This window comes from Chrysemys picta, chromosome 2, assembly GCF_011386835.1.
Source record: "Chrysemys picta bellii isolate R12L10 chromosome 2, ASM1138683v2, whole genome shotgun sequence".
Lineage (NCBI taxonomy): Eukaryota > Metazoa > Chordata > Testudines > Emydidae > Chrysemys > Chrysemys picta.
Window position 1 is genome coordinate 26,994,526 of NC_088792.1, and position 18,722 is coordinate 27,013,247.

The window sequence follows — 18,722 nt, forward strand, 5'->3', positions numbered from 1 at the left end:
AGTAAAAAATGTTTGAAGTTGTTTTTATGTAATAACCTAAATGGCCTTGCTTGTGTTAACACTTGACAAACATTAAGATTCAAAAATCAATGCATGTTCCTTTATTTATACTTAAGGGGTGGAGTAGGTGCCTTAACTTTAAGTTTTGGTTTGGATTTAGCAGCAGGGGAGGAGTTGTTCTCTCAAACTACAAACTATTTTGAACTGTGTTTAAAAAAAGTTCTTAAAAAAAAAAAAAAAAAAGGGAGGAACCATTCATCATGGCATCCAAACATGCAGCTAATTTTACTATTTACACTTAGTACTTTTCATTAAATATCTCCAAAGCACCAAACAACTTTATGCTTTCCCCATCTCTAAAAATAGGAAGCAGAGGGGTTAAGCAAATTCAGGATCGGTGTATGCATTTGGCTAAAACAGGTATATGATCCATACACTTTTCCAAGTATTCCATTTAACCAATAGACCTTTATGATTTTTCTATGTGCTAGAACAGGTGCAATTTGTTGAGGCTGAGAAAGACAGGTTAAAGGGTTAGTTATTTCTTTAAGTTCCTCCTATTCTCCCATGACAATATTACGATCACAAGCAGCAATAAGAACAGTTCAGTGGAAAGACATCACACGTGATCTTCAAGGTGAGCAGTAGCATCTCGCTGTTTTATAGATACGAATCCTTCCGTTAAATCCACTGATGCCAAACATGAGCTTATGAAAGGGATTAGATGAGCAGAGTAGGACTCATTCACTTCCTTCTAAGCCTAGCTAGAACACTGGATTCCCATGCCGGGGAACTCAGAACATAGAACGTACCTTTGTCTGAAGGAGCTATAGGAGCATCTACAGCTGCAAACACTGCAAGCTTGGCTTCCTCAATGTCTTGCTGTGCAAATTCCCCCGACTGAGCCCATTCCGCTGCTTTTTCAAAAGTTGAAAAGGTGGATGTGGAATTTGGATCCCTACCAAATGAGAGGAATTACTTTTGTATTACAGACGACAACCTGAGTCTGTACAACTTTTAATATGACGTTTGTTTTAAAACCCACTGCCTTTCATTCAAAGATTGCTAATCACTCACCAAATTCTATAAACTACATCGAGACCACACACATACGCACATGCACACATATCATACCAGATGAAGGCAGCTGCGTTCATACAGCACATAGAAACACTAGACAGTAGTTCGAGATAAGGAGTATTTTATTCAACAGAAGTTATAGCAGACTGTAGGTAGACAGTGAGCCAAATTCTGTAGTGATGTAAACAGTTTCTAAGCTGTATCATGAAAAAGATACAATTAAATGCAAGTGCTTAATCAGTGCAACTTGCACAGATTTGGCATTCAGCAGGTGTGCAAAACATATAAAATCTACAGTGATATATTATTTGGGGACCAAATTTAGTGCCTGGCATAAGCAGGTGCTACTCTCGTTAGTATCAATATCAGTTATGCTTGCTTACTCCAAGGATGAATTTGGTCCATGAGTTCTGGAGATGGTATAGCATAAGGTGGGGTGGGCAGAGGTTACACCTGCCTGTACAATTGCTTTTCCTGCTATAACCACTTTCTGTCCCTCAGCCTGTTACACCCATTTTGCAAACTTACTGAGGTCCAAATTGGTGAAAATTACTCTAGGTCGTAACTCACACCTGCTGTGTGGCTGACACAAATGCTTACACCACCACTCAATTTAGCCCAAAGCCTTCTGTGGGAGCTGTGCTTGGCTGCATGCAACCCATTATAATTATTTAATTAGGCTAGGACAGTGGGCATATACCCCATCTCTGGTGAAGAGTCATGGCGTTAGTTACCACGTGGTTAGGATCTCTGTTTCAGGTCTAAGATGAACAGCAGAAGCTTCAGTAATAATGTGTCTCTCAAGACCAGACAGGAACAATTGTTCAGGGCTAATTAAATAGATTACACTTTTTCTTTATGTCACCAGCACCTCTTTCTGCTGTAATCAAGTCTTCCTTGGAGGTGTACAGCCCAATCACCCCACATGGAGTCCTCTCTGGTTCTGATAGGTAGGGGAGAGGCCAGGGCTTTTGGGAGAAGCCAGTTTAGATCTATATGCCAGGAACCTCACTACCTCCCCCAGCTATTGTTCTTAAAATGCCTAAGTTCCCTCTCTTCTGCCAGGACCCATCCCCATTGCCAGGCCAGGAAGAAACAAGCTGAAGCTGGCATACAGTTGAGGCTGGTGGTAAAATTGGCACACTAGTCACCACATACCCTGTTGCCTTCTTATTCAGTGTAACAGCTACCACCAAGCTTGGATAAGTGAAGCCTAGGATGAGAGAGGGGTTTTACTGAATCCTGGGAGGAGCAGGGAGAAGGGGAGAAAGCCAGAAGCCAAGTGACAGATCTCAGTGATGTCAGTGGTAAGCCACCTCTTTCCTCATCTCTATCTCAGCCTCATTTTCTTGTCCTATACAATTCACTTACAGTCCTGGCAGGTAAAGTTAAATGGGGTCTGAAATGATGGCTGCATATGCAGAGACAATGGCTACATTTTATAGACGGACTCTACAGGGGACACACAGTGTTACCTGTAAGAATAGAAAGTGAATATGCCACTATGACTGAGTGTAGCACCTCCTCCGTAAGCACCTCCTTTCTCTCTGATCTCCCTATGCAAGAATTTAGCTGTCATCAACCGTGCAAGGATCCGAAGGCTGAAACAAAAGATTAAAGCATAGGTGTTAAATCTGCCCTCTGGCATTTGATATCAAATCTACCACCTCTCCTCTTGACCAGAGTTTTTCAAAGATCTAAGTTATACAAATGAAGTATTCCTAATTGCACCCTACAGTAACAATGATGATGTAAGCACAAAATTGAAGAATTTTAAATGGTGCCATCTTCAATACAGTCTCTTGATTTCTGCATATTAGAATAGCACTACCATGATGCTCCCTAACTTTCCTAAATTCTTTAAATTTCATCCCCCTCCATGAAATGTAAAGTTCTCTAAGCCTCTTCTTTTGTCACATACCATGTCATCATATACACAAAGGAACAGGATCAGAGTGTGTAGGGTCCTCCTTCAATTTGGAAGTTATAATTAAGTTGCTTTTGGTACCCAAATTCTAACAACGTGGCAAATTCTGCCCTTGGAAAAAGACTTCAGCAGGAGTCATGAGCAGAACCAGGGTAGATTTTGACCCAATGACTCCACCCTCCCTTACAGAACTTGTTATTTTTAGGCAATTATTTAAACACAATTAGATCAACAGCTGTGCAAAGACTGCCCTCTAGAGGATTTCTCATGAGTGTGCTTCAAAAATATATAAAGGTTACTGACCTGTAACTGCAAATTCTTTGAGATAGGTGATCCCTATGTGTATTCCACAAGTTGGTGCGCATGCAAGCCATGCGCCCAACTCTGGAAATTCTAACAAGCAGCGTCCACTGGCCCGCACATGCATAGGAGCTCATCTCATGCTCCAGACCGAAGACATAAAAGGCGGTGCAGGCCAATGGCTCTCCAGTTCCTCTTCTTACAAATCCAAAAAGATCCAAAGGGACAGAGGGGGTGGCTACTGGAATATAGACTGGGACCACATACCTCAAAGAACTTCCAGTTGCAGATAAGTACTTTCATCTTCGAGTGCTGGTCCCTGTGGTATTCTACATGTGGATGACTGACAAGCAGTATTCAGACTGGAGTGGGGTGCAAGGATGCTGGCAAGAAAGATCCTTGAACTACTGCAGTTCCCACTCAGGATGTGCCTGTGTCCGCAGCAGAGGCTTGAACTTGCGTGCAATGTTTAACTCTAGCTAGCCGCCCTGCATATGTCCAGAGATGGTGCTCTGTGCAGTGATGCTGAAGAGGCAGCTTGTGCGCTAGTGGAAAGTGCCCTTACCCTGTCAGGTGGAGGGATATGTGCCAACTGGTAGCACACAATGATGCACACACAAACCCATTTAGAGATCCTCTTAGAAGATATAGTTTGTCCTCGTGAACTCTTTGTAAGAAAGAGCCTAGGAGATTTCCTGATAGATTTGATCCTCTGCAGGTAGAATGCTAAGGTGTGTCTGATGTCAAAGGACTGAAGCTTCCTTAACGGAGGTCTGGTGTTTTGGGAAGAAAACAGGTAAGTGGATAGCTTGGTTGCCATGAAATTCCAAAATAACCTTGGGGAGAAATTAAGGATTCAATCAAAGAAAGACCTTTTCCTTGTGAAAAAACAGTATACAGTTGGTCTGCCATGAGGGCTCCGAACTTGCCCACCATCTGAGGTAATAGGCACTAATAATATGACAGGTGGAACATGTTGCCAAAGGTTCGAATGGCAGCCCAGTGAGTGCTGACAGTACAAGACTGAGGGCCCACTGAGGTGTAGGTTTGATGATTAGCAGAAAGGTTCTAATTAGGCCGTTCATAAGCCTCACTGTTGTAGGATGAATAAAGACAGAATGCCCATCTATTGCAGAAAGGAAGATTGTTCAGGTGAACACCCAACCCATAAGGGATGAGTCTGTTACAATGGGGACTGTGGAGGTGGGAGTGACAAAGGGGAAGCCCACTCTCACTCAGAGACGACTCATACCTGCTGATAGTGCTGGGGTTACAATTTAAATGTACGGCCACCCCCAGAACAGGGGGAGTCATGCCCCCTCCCAGGCAAGTCTCCCACCTTAACCTGTCTCCCTACCCGGAAAGTAGCAGGCCTCACCCTGCAGCTCCCAGCTGTTGCTCCTACCTCTCCCGATGGGGCGTGGCTCACAGCTTGCCGGCTCTAGCAGATGCCACACAGGGACCGGGCCTGGCCACATCATGTGACCAAGTGGGACTGACAAACCTTGGGAGAAATCTGGGGAGCACGTGACCTACGTACTGTCCCATACGTCATCTCTGCTCTCACTTGATCTGGGTTCAACCACCAGGTAAGAGATACGAGGACTCTGGTGGGAATAGTTACCGTGGTGTTAATGTGATCCTTTTCTGAGGAGTACACTGAACAGAGCCAGGCTTGTAAGCAGCATTATGAAACCTGGGGAATGAGTCACATAAGTGCATGAGGCCATGTGGCCTAGGAGAAAAAGACACATCCTGACTGTAAGGCCTTGGCTATACTTGCACTTTATACTGCAATAAAGCCTCCCAGAGCGCTCTACCTTACTCCCTGTCCACACTGGCAAGGCACGGAGAGCGCTCTGACTCCCGGCTAGAGCGGTCTTGGTACTCCACCTCCCCGACAGGATTAATTGGCTGAGACGCTGCAGCTCCAGTGTAAACGAGAAGTAGGGATACTATGCACTAACTGACCTCCAGAAACGCCCCATAATTCCCTTAACTGAAGTGGTCGCTCTTGTCTTTGTTGTTAACTCAGGACGTGGAAGTGCCGTTTCAAAGCTTGGTTTCAGAGAACGGCTGCTTATCTGGTCAAACAAACAGCTTCTGTTTGCTTGTGTGTGAGTGAAAGAGAAGCAGGGGGCTCCCTTTGAAAGTGCTGACAGCTAATGTTTGCTTAAGAGTGAGTGAGTGAAGGGAGGGGTTGCCCTTTCTGACAGCCGCTGCTTATCTGGTCTGAGAAAAAAAACAAGCAGCTACTGTTTGCTTTGCGTGAGAGGGGGTGGGGAGGCTAGGGGGATCTGAACTGACAAGACAGTGTGCTGACACACTCTCAGCACCCCAAAAAACCACTCTCTCTCTCTCCACGCTCCCTGTCACACTCCACCCCAACCCCCTCATTTGAAAAGCACATTGCAGTCATTTGCATGCTAGGATAGCTGCCCACAATGCACTGCTCTGAATGCAGCTGCAAATGCTGCAAATGTGGCCGTGCCAGTGCGCTTTCAACTCTCAGTGTGGACAGACTGCAGCGCTTTCCCTACTGCGCTTTACGAAGGCTGGTTTAACTCAAAGCATTCTACAGCTGCAAGTGTAGCCATGGCCTAATTCTTGGTCTGTGTGTAATCTGTGCTATCAAATGACTCATTAGCTGAAATATTTCCATGGGGAGGAAAGCTCTTGCTGTAGTGGAGTCCAGTGTCGCTCTGATAAAGTTTATCGTCTGTGCATGTATTAAAATGGACTTTTCTTTGTTTACACAGACTCCTACTGCTCCTAACTGCTGCAGCAGGAACAAAGTTACCAAACAGAACTCTGGACCAGATCGACCTACCAGGACCCAGGCACTGAGATAAGGGAAAACCCATATGTAACCCTGTCTCAATTGGACTGCCACCATAGAGAAGACTTCTATGAATACTTTGGGCACTGTCATCAGTCCAAAGGGGAGGACTCTGAACTGGAAATGCTCTTGAGCCACTAGAAATGAAGGAACTTTTTGTGGGACAGTTGAATATCTACATGGAAATAAGGATTCTTCATGTCAAGAGCCATGAACTACATTCTCTCCTGTCCTGAACTTTGACTTTTGAATAAAACTGTTCAGCTGTTGAGGGTCCAGAATGGGTCTCCAACCTTTGTCTTTTCTGGGGACTTAGAAGTAAGGGGAATAGAACCCACTTTCCTTGACACTGAGGTGGTACTGTTTTATTGTCCCTTGTAGGAGGAGGGATGCCTGGCAAAGAATCACCTTGTAAGTGTGATCCTTGAAGGGGGACTGGGAAGGAGGGTTGCATGGAGGGAGGAAGGGAGAAACTCTATGGAGTATCCTTGATGTATAATTTCTAGAACACAACTGTCTGTCATGATGGAATCCTAATTATGGGTGAAAAGCGTGAGGTGGCCCTCAAAGATCATGGGGGTAGAAGTGTCTGGCATCAATAGTGGTAGATGGATCTCAACTGTGCATCAAAAGTAGCCCTTGGCAAGTGGCTGAGAATGGGCAGGGGTCGTGGTAGTAGAGGTGGCTGAAAATCAAGGTCTCTGAATCCTGTCATTTACAGGGAGGCTGAGTGTTGACTGCGGAGGGGGCGGCCTGGGTCTGTATCCCTCCCTTTGTTGCATTCTCCATGGGGCTGTGGTGTAAATCCCCAGGGAGTGTAGAGTCATCCTCGAGTCTTTCAGCAAGTGCAGGGACTTGTCCATTTTCTCAATGAACAATCTCAGCTCATCGAAAAGCAGGCTCTGTTTGGTGTTCTGGACCCCCCCTGGGAAGCTGTGAGTAGTGAAGCTAAGACTCATGCCTCATGACTATGCCAGGGGATAAGTCGCTGGATGCAGTGTCAGCTGCATCTACCGCAGCTTGAAAGGAAGCCTTAGCCACTAATTTGCCCTCCTCTAAGAGAGACTGAAACTGGGCTCTGCCAACAGAGGGAAGATTGTCCTTAAAATCGTATTTCACTAATGAGGCCTGATAGTTAGCGATACAGAATTGTAAGCTCATAGAAGAGAAGACCGTTTTCCCCATAAGGTCCGATCTTTTTGAGCCCTTGTCAGCCAGGGTGATCTTGGGATGCTGTGACCTTGCTCTCTCCATGGCTGCATTGGAGTTGTGCACTGGGTGGGAGAAGAAAAATTTAGCCCCTCTGGCAGGGACATAATAGCATCTCTCAGCCCTCTTAGATGTGGGGGTGTATGAGTCTGGAGTGTGCCAGACTACTCTGGCTGGCTCCATGATTGCCTTGTTAATCCAGAGCGCCACCTTGCTTTGACTAGATGTGGAATCCTGGACCTCCTCCAGTGGTGTCTGGAGGTCACTGGCAATTGTATGAAATAGCTCCTGGTATTGCCTATAGTCATTTGGTGAAGATAGTGAGAATCGAGTGACGGCTTCATCTGAAGACAAAAATGAGTTTCCTGTCAATACCAGCAGATCCAGGTCTATGTCCTCCTTCTCATAACTCCAGTGGTGCCACGTAGAAGAGTTGTTGTAGGAGTTGTGGACAGATCCAGGGCATCTTCCACAGTGATGCCAGAGCCCCCAATAAGGCCAAAAAGGCAGGATCGACTTGCATGTGGGGTGCAGCCCACGGCATTGTGCACCAGGGATCCCTAGGGAAGTCAGATCTGGGAGGATGACGCTCAAATCTCCTTGACAGTCTATCGTGGCTCAGCTCTCTACAAGGAGATGACGGAACAGCAAGAGCGTCCTATCCAAGTCCGACAATTGCTCTCACTTCACTGGTGGGACCAACAATACCGGAGGGTTGGAGAAGGGATGGCTCCAGTGACAACAAAACACAGCTTTGTCCTCTACTGTGGCAATGTCCCTCACAAGCACCAGGCCAGAGAAGAGAAAAGACTGAGCGTAAGGGAGGAATATATCCTCCAGTGTAGTATAAAATCGTCCATAAGACTCAGTGCTTGAGGCTGATGGTTCTGACTCATCCCAGGAAGTGGTAGCCAGGTGGTCCTTAGGAGGATGGGACAGTACTGAGGAAGAATCAGGCCCAGCACTTCTGGATTGAGCCAGTGGGTGTCAGTCCTTGTGTTTTGGAACTGGAGCTACCAATGGCTCCTTTTTGCATACGTTACCCTCCAACCTGGGGGTCTTTGGTGGTCCTGGACCCACTAGATTTGCATGCAAATGCTAACCCAGCTTGGATGGGCTCAGGGAAGGTTCCTTTCCTTCTTGGGCAGATCCGGAAGCCCATCTTGCCTTACGAGTATCAGAGAGTGTTCCTTAGTCTCATGGGAAACCCAGGAAGAAGAGTTTTTGGGCTAAGCAGCTGTAGATTCCACTCCTAAACTGGTGGTCAGAGGGGTGCTGCTCATCTGATGGGACAAATGTACTGGATCGGGGGGGAGAGGGTATCCCTGTCCTGGATCAGAGGGAGGCCTCATAGCCTTCTCCATAAGGTGCTTTCTTAATCAAAGTTCACAAGCTTTGCAAGTTCGCAGCAGAAAAGTGTGACAGATGCTGCACTTTGCAGCAATATATGTGTCTCACCCAAACAATAGAGACAGGGTTGGTGATTGTCCTTCATGGAAAAGGAGGAAGGGCAGGGGAGATGGTTCTTGAACCCTAGGACTTGAAAGCACAGTCCCAGACCACAGGGGTCCACAGTATGGGGGGGGGGGAATACCTTACCTATGCTAATAACTAACTATGCTAATATGAACTATACCGTCTTTAGAATTTTTTTTTTTTTTTTTTTTTTTTTTAACAGAGTACAAGGATAAAAGCTGGAGAAACATGTGGACACAGGGATTCCAACTCAGGCCATGCGGCAGTAAGAAGGAACTGGAGAGGTGTTGACCCACACTACCTCTTATGTCCTGGGTCTGGTGCACAAGGTGAACTACTGTGCATGTGTGGGCCAACGGACATGGCTTGTTAGAATTTCTGGCCTCTGGAGCTTAGCACGCATGCACACCTACACAGAGACCAGCACCTAAAGAAGAATTTCTGCATACATCCTGGTTAATGGTTTTCAGTCTAAAACTAGGTCAGTTTTATTTTTACACTGCTGATCCTTTCTATTTCCCACCTTGCATAGTCAGGAGCTGTGTAGGGAACAGTTCGAATGCATTCTCCAACATAATTCACTGGGAAGGGAAGTAGAAAATGGGTCTTCATCTGACATGGTTTGAAGGTAGGCTCCTGAGAGAAAATTGCATCTGGGTTGATTAACATGGCAGTTAGAGATTTTAAGTAGCTACAACAGTCCATTCATTTGAGAATATTAGCACCATTGCATACTTCTTAATAAGAGCCTCACACTCAAACACCAGCACCCACGCATTCAACCTAGCACTGGTTATTTTGTTAAAAAATGATGAAACTGTGCACATGCCCCCTTGTAATACTATTATCAGACATACTGAAATTGTCTTGGTCTACTACAGCACAGGGATGTTGTACAAATACTGCATCATCACACTACACATTCTCAGTTATGCAATCCCTGTACCTTACTGGACTAGGAGTTCCCTCTCCTCTCTGCAATGCCTTCAGAACTAACCATTCATCCCACCTAACTTGAGATACAAAAATAAAATAAATTACTCTTAGTAATTGGGGGTGGGGTGGGATGTCTGTGTAAAAGGAAGCCATCAGGGGCCAAGTAGAGTCAAAAGAGGAACTATTAAGAAGTCTAGGCTTAGGCAGCATGTCAGGATGAGGCGAGGGTCAGATTTCATGGCCACAGGCCTTGGAAGTTCCGAGAACAGCATCCAATGACAGTGCAGGATGAGAAGGCATAACATATTTCAGTTAAGCATGAATAACTGGAGAGTACAGTTCACTGCAATAACCATAAAAAGGGCCAATTAGATCAGTAATATGATTAACTAAAGTCAAATAAACTGTACTTACAGTAATTAGTTTCCTTGTGATTTGTGAACAATTAAGCCTTTCCCTTCCAACAGGCATGAGCTCTGGAGACTTCTACAAATATAGGACTTTGTATTAGAGTTTCAAAAGTCAGAATAAGGAATATTACAAAAACTCCCGTTTTTTCCCCTAGGGTCATGCATCACCTTTTGCCCTCCTTCCCCTACAAACATCAAGGTATTCTGATTACTTGTTTCTCCTTGCATTTATGAGGAAACACTAAAATGGACTTAATCTCATGGATAACCTGGCAAAAAGCTGTGCCATATGATAACCTGAAATTCTTAAGGGCTGTATTGCCAGGCTTTACACAATGACTGTGGGCTTCTCAATCCCTTCTATCGTGCAGCGGCCCAAGAGATTTACACAAGTTACTCCTCTCTTGGACGCAGTCCTTAAAAAACTGATTTCAGTTGTCTTATATGGTCCATGATCATAGATCAGAATTTGCTCCACCTGAGCGTGAACACCACTGAGCACGTATAACACTTCGCTAGATGTCCTAGCCCAGGAAGGAGTTATTCTACAGATGAATGACTGTTTGGAGGAGCTGCATGGCACAAGATCTCTCTCTCTGGAATACATCTTAAATGGAGCTCAGCTAAAGAGAAGTGACAGGACCCACGTGATGGGAGGGGAAAAAATCCCTCCTCCCCAACACCTGAAACAGCAATCGGGGTGTGGAGTACAAGTCCCAGTAGTTGAAATCAGAAGTTCAATCCCCACCTAATCAACCACTGAAGCCACACAGAGGTTTATACATTCTCCTAGAGAGGTGCCCAAAAAAGAAAGCTGTGATGTTCAGGGGCAGAAGGAAGCACATTTTTCATTAGCTGTGTGAGAAGCTACTGTTTTAGATTTTCCCTAAAATCTCCATCCACCCCTTAAACAGATAAATAGTTTGTGGTCCAGCAGATTGATATTCTACCCAGAAAATATTTACACTAGCTGGCATTATAAACTATTTTCATCATCACGGAGTTGAATAACTAAACAGTAAAAAGTGCACATTAGCTAGGCAAACAGTTTGAAGGTCACATTGCATACCGAAGGAACTGATTTCTCTTTGAGAAGTCACAAGCCTCTTTGTATGGACAGGATGCATATAAGTTCACCAAACCTTTTGCCTTCCATTCGCATGCTACACAGCATTAGTCTGTCTACTATTAATCTTATTCGGTATATTAACTCAAAAATAGTGGCTAATGACAAATTTTACTCACAAATCAGATCTTTTTGCATACCTCAATCACATGGGGGCGGACAGGTTTTCTCTCTTTTTTGCTTCTAGTGATGCCCTTTAAAAAGTTTTCTACTTCTTTAGATGCTTGTGACATCTGTTGAGGTGTAGCATTCACTGAACATCTGTTTAAAAAAACAAAACCCTTATACATAGTAACCTGTTTCTTGCAGTTTTACAACCTTTTAAATTTCAACTATTTCCTGTCCTTGTACACGTTTTTTTAAGCATCCAAATCTCAGAAAATCTCTGTGCCAGTGACCCTGATGATAAAGACAAATTACAGCTGTAAATAAGGAAAGCAATTGACAATTCTGACTGCAATATACCACCAGTGCACTGCCATGAGAAACTCCCATTGGATTCTAATTGCTTTTCCCAAGACAGTGAATCAAAACTTGTTCAACAGCATCAGACTTAGCACTCTGTTAACAGCCTGGCATTCCTGGAGAGACAGATAAACTATGTTTAAGCTTTAAAAGGCAATCTCTCCACACCACTATTACCAATTCTTTCTTTACAACTAGATCTTACCACAGATTCTTGCATTTAATAAAAAACCAACTATACTTAGGTCATTTCCCTGCCCCCAAATCAAGGTACAATATCCTGCAAATTAACAAATTCAGAACAAGTTTAGTACTTCAGTAGTAACTTTTGAAATTACAGTGCCTGAGTGCAAGCATTTTGATTTTAGCATTTCATTCACCTTTCTCAATATTTAAATACAAAGTGGATTCCAAGACCTCACTATTTCTCCTTAGAAGCAGATAGGCCAAACCCACTTAAAAAAAGCCCAAAACACAGAACTTGGGCTTGGTTTTGGTTTAATTGGCTTGTGAGTTACTTGTTGGCTAGTTTTTGGCTTGTAGCTTGTTTGGCTCATAGCAGCTTGTTGCTGCTTTTTTTTGACCAGGTCCCAGCAAGCAGGGGCTAGCGTCAGGGGTGCACAGTGGGCCCACCACAGTCCCAGACTGTAGGCCAGGGGACTAGTCACATACAGTGTTGGGGTTCTTAGGGATTGGTTTATTCTAGCCTTGTTTTGAAATGGGTTTAGCTTGATTTTTGGCTTACTGTGAAAGTCGGGGTGCTTATTAACCGCATGAAAGTTGGCAACTGTGTTTAGAAGCAGGAACTTCTCCAATCTGAATTACATGAGTGTAAGGACATTAAGATTTTTCGTTGACTATTAACAGAAAAGGAACATTAGCAGGTTCTCACCTCATGTTATCACTGTTTAATAAATATTTCTTAATGCGTGGTAGTTTGCGTAGTACTGGTTTAATATCAGACATTTCTGCAATTCGCTTAATCAGTTTCACCTGAAAAGGAGGGAAGAAATAATCAGCGAATGTGTAGGTAGTGTATACATTAGAATAAATAAGCACAGCATTATATAAGAGTTTGACATCAGTTAAATGAACCACCTCCCCTTTACCTGATCCATGCCATTAAACATTTCTTGTAACTCTCCAGCAGGTGTTAGGGTTTTGCTAGCTCGAACAGATGCATATAAATGCCCAGAATCAGGAATTCCATTTGACAGCTCTTGCGCAGTCATCTTAACCAGTACTCTAAAATGCTCCTCTTCTTCAAAGTGTGGGCTGTACGGGAAAGGGAGAAAACAAAAGTCACTTGCTACAATAGTACAAATTCATTAAAAGAAAAAAAGAAAAACCCAGACAAAGGAACAATGGAGAAAAACACAAGAATTCTCCTGATCTCATGCAGAAATGTTCTAGTCTACTTTAAAGTATAAAATGGTTCATTGTGATAAGTTCTAAAACTAGCCTTTACCCATTCAGCTGATTAACGCATAATATGGTTTGTATAGAGAGCAGACTATTTTGATTTAGAGCATGTTGAAATTAAGTTATGCAAAATCAGAATTGCCCCAGAAAAATAAAGTAGGAACTTTTTAAAAAAAAATTTTGAGGGAGAGGGGAAAGTAGAAGAGGGCCCAAAAACCCACAAAAAACTAATACACTACTTGTTAAAGATTTCACTCCATAAGTGCATCATGTCTGGCAGATTTCTATCCAGGCACAGAGAAGAAAAGAGCACACCCTAAAGGAAAAAGGAAGATACTTCACACACAGGATAAACCAATAGAAGACAACTGAAATAAAGGCTGGAGAAACATGTGGTAGCATTTTATGAAAGTGGTTCTACAGTGTCAGCCTAATGGCCTACATCACAGAACAACCACCAGATTCACACTTTATTCAAGAGAGACCCACTGCTAAAACTGCAGAGCAGACAAGAGGTGTAGTTACACAGCTCTACATGAACGGTACCTTCCCTACTATAGGGTAAATCCTGCCCCATGTGCCAGTAAGAGTCAGCTTCTGTGCCTCTATGTCAGCCCATCACATCCAGATGGTAGTTAAATGTGGTGTAGAAGGAAGGCAGTGGGACTCTGGATCAAAAAAAGCTGTTCAGGGGATGAGAGCTCCTACAAATGAGTCCCTAATCTAATCCCCTAAAGAACCCTTCAGATATACTGGTTCCCCTCTCTCCATACACTGTGGGCAGTAACTACTGCACAGCAGTTACAGCAGGAGAAAAAGGACCACAACAGGTCAACATTAAGAAAAATTAAGAGTCTTAATTGGGTTAAGTGGGGAAGTCCTAACAAGTCTGACCCCTTATGAGCTTGACTATGAATACTCAATGTTGAATATTTGTTAACTATACATTCCTAGTGCACTACATATGTAGGTTTGGCAGCATTCTATTTTTTTATTATTTTATAATACCTGTCAATATCAATGTCTATCTTTAAAGCACTTTCAAAATTATATCAATTTAAATTGTCACAATGGGAGATATGGGGGAGATCAGACTATTGGGGAGGTCAGACAATTTTTTTAATGACAGTAAATGTTGAGAGTCAAATTGTTAAAACTTTAACCATTATAACACAAATTGTCAACATCACATGTCAAAATATAAAGTAAATAGCCTTATATCAAACTCTAATAAATTTTCAAGCAACTTTTTTCTTACTTTGCCTATCTGTAAATTTCTATTATCATCAATGGAAATGTATTTTGGTCTGTGTGTGTACAGTGAAATCAATGCTTTCTGACAAAAATCTAATCCTTCCAAGTTTATATATATATTAAAAAGTCCTACACTTATTATGCCATACCCCTTTGTCACGGAAGAATTGAACCAGGAAAACATCTTTTGTTCCTTAGCTTTTTTTACGCTACTTGGATACTGTGGTAAGAAAGGTTATAAAAACCATCTGAAGATAAAACATTACCTTTGGGATAAAGGTAAGTTACTGTGATGGTGAAATTTATATTTTCCATAAGTCAACAAAAGCTCACTTCTACACCAATTTTCAGCCCAATGTGATTTGAAATCACTGAAGTGTTCAACATTAAGCGCCTGCTTTATGGAGAAATTTTGCTCCACCCTTAACTACAGTGCAGTCAGTGTAATACAACAGCATATATTTTGTTATGATTTACCTGTTCGTACGCATCCAGATGTGAATCATCTGGAATGATGTGTGGGCTGACAGACATGCCACCTGTTTTTAGCTCCATTTGCTGGGCTTGCTCTCTGTAACCAAGGGCTCCACAGCCCATTCTGTAAAAAAAAAAAGTAGTGTTTTATTTTCACCGAGTTCAATCATATAGTAAAACCAGAAACAATCCAAGTTGTCCAATACAAATACACAATGTAACTTAGAAGGGTAAGGTTAAGTAATCTGAGGCATTATCAAATACACGGGTTTTTTTAATTAATAAAGACACTAGTTGTTTTTTTTTTTAAATGTCAGCAAATACCCAATATATGCTATTAAACAAAGAAAAGAATTAAAATACATTTTTAATACACTATTTTGTATTTGATAAATAAAGTGGTTTACAAGCTTACTGGCTAACTGTCTCAGACCCTCCTCCATAATCAACATTATTTGTACTATTGAAGCATCACTGGAATTACAGAAAACAGAGGTAGAGATAGTGAACAATTCCTAGAACGATTGCTTTCTATCAATATTATTTCCATGTATTGTAACACATCATATCATCCTTAGAGCTTCAAATACACTAAATTATCTTACTTAGTAATGACACTGCAGAAGAGTGGCACATATGGTTTGAGTTCCTCTGGAAGTGTGTTCAAGCTGGAAACAGCTCTGAAATATACCATCCCATTGGTCGGCTGAGCACAGTACTGGACAGGGATTTCATCAGCTATAAACAAAAGAAGAACATTGCTGTCTGCATCCCTCACTTTGAGCACATCGTAACTATGACATTTGCCAAAAGGACTTTATACTAGAGTTATTTTTGACACTGCAAAGGTAATAGGAAGCCACTTTCTGTTTTAATTGAAGGTATTGTTATGAGTCCTGGATTGAATCATGAGTTTTCCAGGCCAGTATATAGTTATACTCAGTAGGAATCACCTTCCAAATTACCAGATTGAGAAAGATCATTAAATATTTAAATTTTAGAGTCAGAGAAGGACAAAGTAGGTGTGGTAATATATTTTTATTGGACCAATAAACTACTGTTGGTGAGAAAGAGAGAGAAAGAAAACCTTTTGTTACATGGAGTTCTTCTTCAGGTCTGTGTAACTCGAAAGCTTGTCTCTCCCACCAAACAGAAGTTGGTCCAATAAAAGATATTACTTCACCCACCTTGTCTCTCTAATATCCTGGGACTGACACAGCTACAACACCACTGCATACAAGAATAAGAGAAAGCAGTCAAACAACTGAAAGGCAAACTGTTTTTGAAAACTGCACTAAGGAACCCTTTGTCCCTTTTTCCCCTTGACCCCATCATCTCCAAAGAATAGCTGTGATGTTTTCATTGTAAACAAAACCAGTGGAAAACTCAAATATATTGTAGTTATTGATGTGGAGACAAGAGTCTTGCTGACCTGTGGGAAAAAAAGGAGGGTATTGTTTGGAGAAGTACAGGAGAAGAGGGGGGAAGGAGAAAAAGAAGGAAACAATCATTTAAAAAAACCCAGAAAAAGCAATTTTCAGCCCCATTTTATTTGCTTTATTTTCCTCCTCCCCCATTTTAAGTAAATTGGGGGGAGGGGTTGCTTGTGCTGAAATGAGAGAGAAACTGAGGTGGCATAAAGGTGACAATAGAGAGCTATGTACACAAAGAAGTATGCTTACTAAGGAACGTATAGCATGATTGCATAAATCAATATTTATCAAAACTCAGGGAACAACATGACTGAGACAAACCCAAACATTTCTGAACTCTGATTGCCTGAAGTAACTCAATTTTTGTATCAAACTACCCAATTGCCTTTAATAGTCAGCAGCTCTCACATGCTCCTCTGGGACCAGAATTTGATTCTTCAACATATTCTTAGAGGCAGAGGTGTTTTAGTTCATTACAATTAATTATAAAATTATTGTTATAAAAGTGTTTTCTAATTATTATAATGTGTTACCACAACAATGTAGGTTGACTAAATTATGCATTGGTCTCAATGATGACATTTAAATTTTGAAAGAAATATCATTCCATTTCTCACCAGAGAAACAGGTACTTTTTGGAATTCTGCCCAGTGGTGATATTTAGTGGATGGCCAACGTAATTTTTCATTCTGTACAGGTTCCTGTAATAACTGGGAGATTATATTCACTTGCTAGCAATTGGCAACAAAACAACAGCTATTCAGTATACACCTGTTTGGTTTTCCTCTATTCAATTTAGTGATTTCAGTCTGATGGATAATGTTTCTTACCACTTTTAGTTGCAAAAGCAGCAGATTCTGTTCTATAGCCTATGCTAACAGATGACACAAAAAGGCAATTTGGGAATCTGAGACACATGTACTTCTAGTCCATTTCGACTGCTGCCGTCAAAGGCTGCTGTTTTGCAGAACGGCTCCCATTGAAAATTTTGTGCAATCCAATATCACTTTCAGGATTTTTCTACAATTCTACAATTAATCTTCTTATAATTAATACAAGTAATCTACTATTACTCATTCTCCGTCAATTTACAGAACAGCTCCTGGACCAGATAGGTAGAGTTACACTATTTATTGTATTTCAAGTGTTGCAACCATCTTAGAGCAACCTGGATTTAGGGATAAGCCTAAGTCTGAACCAATATATTGCCAAATATATGAAGCCTTTTGATTTCCCGTTCATTCTACTTCTCAAGGTAAAATGCAAATTAAACTGTTCCTTCATTTTATAAAAGATTTAAATACACTAACCTGCAAATGCCATCTCCAACTCAGTGAATGGGATTGTAGGCTCAATGTCAGATACTTTTAGAGCCGGGAGACAGGAGGTATCTTGAGGTTTGCTTTGAAGAGCAATTAATTCCAAACCTAATAAAGCGGAATATTAAGATTAATGCTTAAAGGTTTCCAATAAAAGCTATCAAAACCCAGTGAAATTATGTAGCTAAGGGGAAAAAAAAACATTTCTGTGGCAGATAAGAGTGATATTTCCCATTCCCAACAGCTCCTGCAAACTATTAGTGTCACTGTATTTTACTGAAATGCACATCAGAGGGCATCACACAAAATCCATCACCATCCGAACAGAATAAAGTGTTTCTATCTCCACCCTTTTTTATGATAGCTCGTGATCCAGAGCTCGAAAAATTTACCAGACACCTACCAGCCAGATGTCAAAGACTTCCGCCTAATAGCAACACAGCTTTCAGGTGAAAAGCTCAGTATCCACCTGGAATTCTTTCTCCGGACATTGCTACATGCTGTGTGGCTAAATCAGTTTGTTTGAAAAACCTCAACCTCTATCTTTTATATCCACCTCTAGCTAGTGGTTGTTTAAAAACCCCTCAAGTTCACCTTATAATGTAGGCAACCTCACCTAGTTGCTAGAAAGCTTTTGGGGGAAGGGATAGCTCAGTGGTTTGAGCATTGGCCTGCTTGCTAAACCCAGGGTTGTGACGTCAGTCCTTGAGGGGGCCACTTAGGAATCTGGGGCAAAAATCAGTACTTGGTCCTGCTAGTGAAGGCAGGGGGCTGGACTTGATGACCCTTCGGGGTCCCTTCCAGTTCTATGAGATAGGTATATCTCCAGAATTTAAATTTTAAGCTGCTCTCCTTTTCCCAAGCCCAGAACCTCCAGACTACTCTGAAGCAGTATCTCAGCTTCTCTACTCTTCTAGATTTTGTTTCCCTTTTCCTTGGTGAATACTGTACTTTATAGCCTGCCCTACTTCTGATGTTTATAGCTTTCCCAAGTGCCAAGAGTGTAACTAACATGATGTTTGTATGTTTCACAGTTGCACAGAGATTCCAAG

General features: G+C 42.1%; 1 protein-coding gene across 3 annotated transcripts in view; it reads right to left on the minus strand.

Moving 5' to 3' along the window:
- Window positions 1–18,722, minus strand: part of PITRM1 (pitrilysin metallopeptidase 1) — a 46,415-nt gene that overhangs the window by 3,627 nt on the left and 24,066 nt on the right. For all 3 annotated transcript variants that reach the window (XM_005291023.4, XM_065582838.1, XM_065582839.1), the window contains 11 exons: window positions 17,662–17,778; window positions 15,524–15,656; window positions 14,922–15,042; window positions 13,430–13,506; window positions 12,878–13,043; window positions 12,661–12,761; window positions 11,444–11,564; window positions 10,182–10,253; window positions 9,355–9,467; window positions 2,556–2,681; window positions 813–958 (listed from right to left, as the gene is read on the minus strand). In XM_005291023.4, the coding sequence (XP_005291080.2) occupies window positions 813–958; window positions 2,556–2,681; window positions 9,355–9,467; window positions 10,182–10,253; window positions 11,444–11,564; window positions 12,661–12,761; window positions 12,878–13,043; window positions 13,430–13,506; window positions 14,922–15,042; window positions 15,524–15,656; window positions 17,662–17,778 (1,293 nt within the window). The remainder of the gene's footprint in view (window positions 1–812; window positions 959–2,555; window positions 2,682–9,354; window positions 9,468–10,181; window positions 10,254–11,443; window positions 11,565–12,660; window positions 12,762–12,877; window positions 13,044–13,429; window positions 13,507–14,921; window positions 15,043–15,523; window positions 15,657–17,661; window positions 17,779–18,722) is intronic.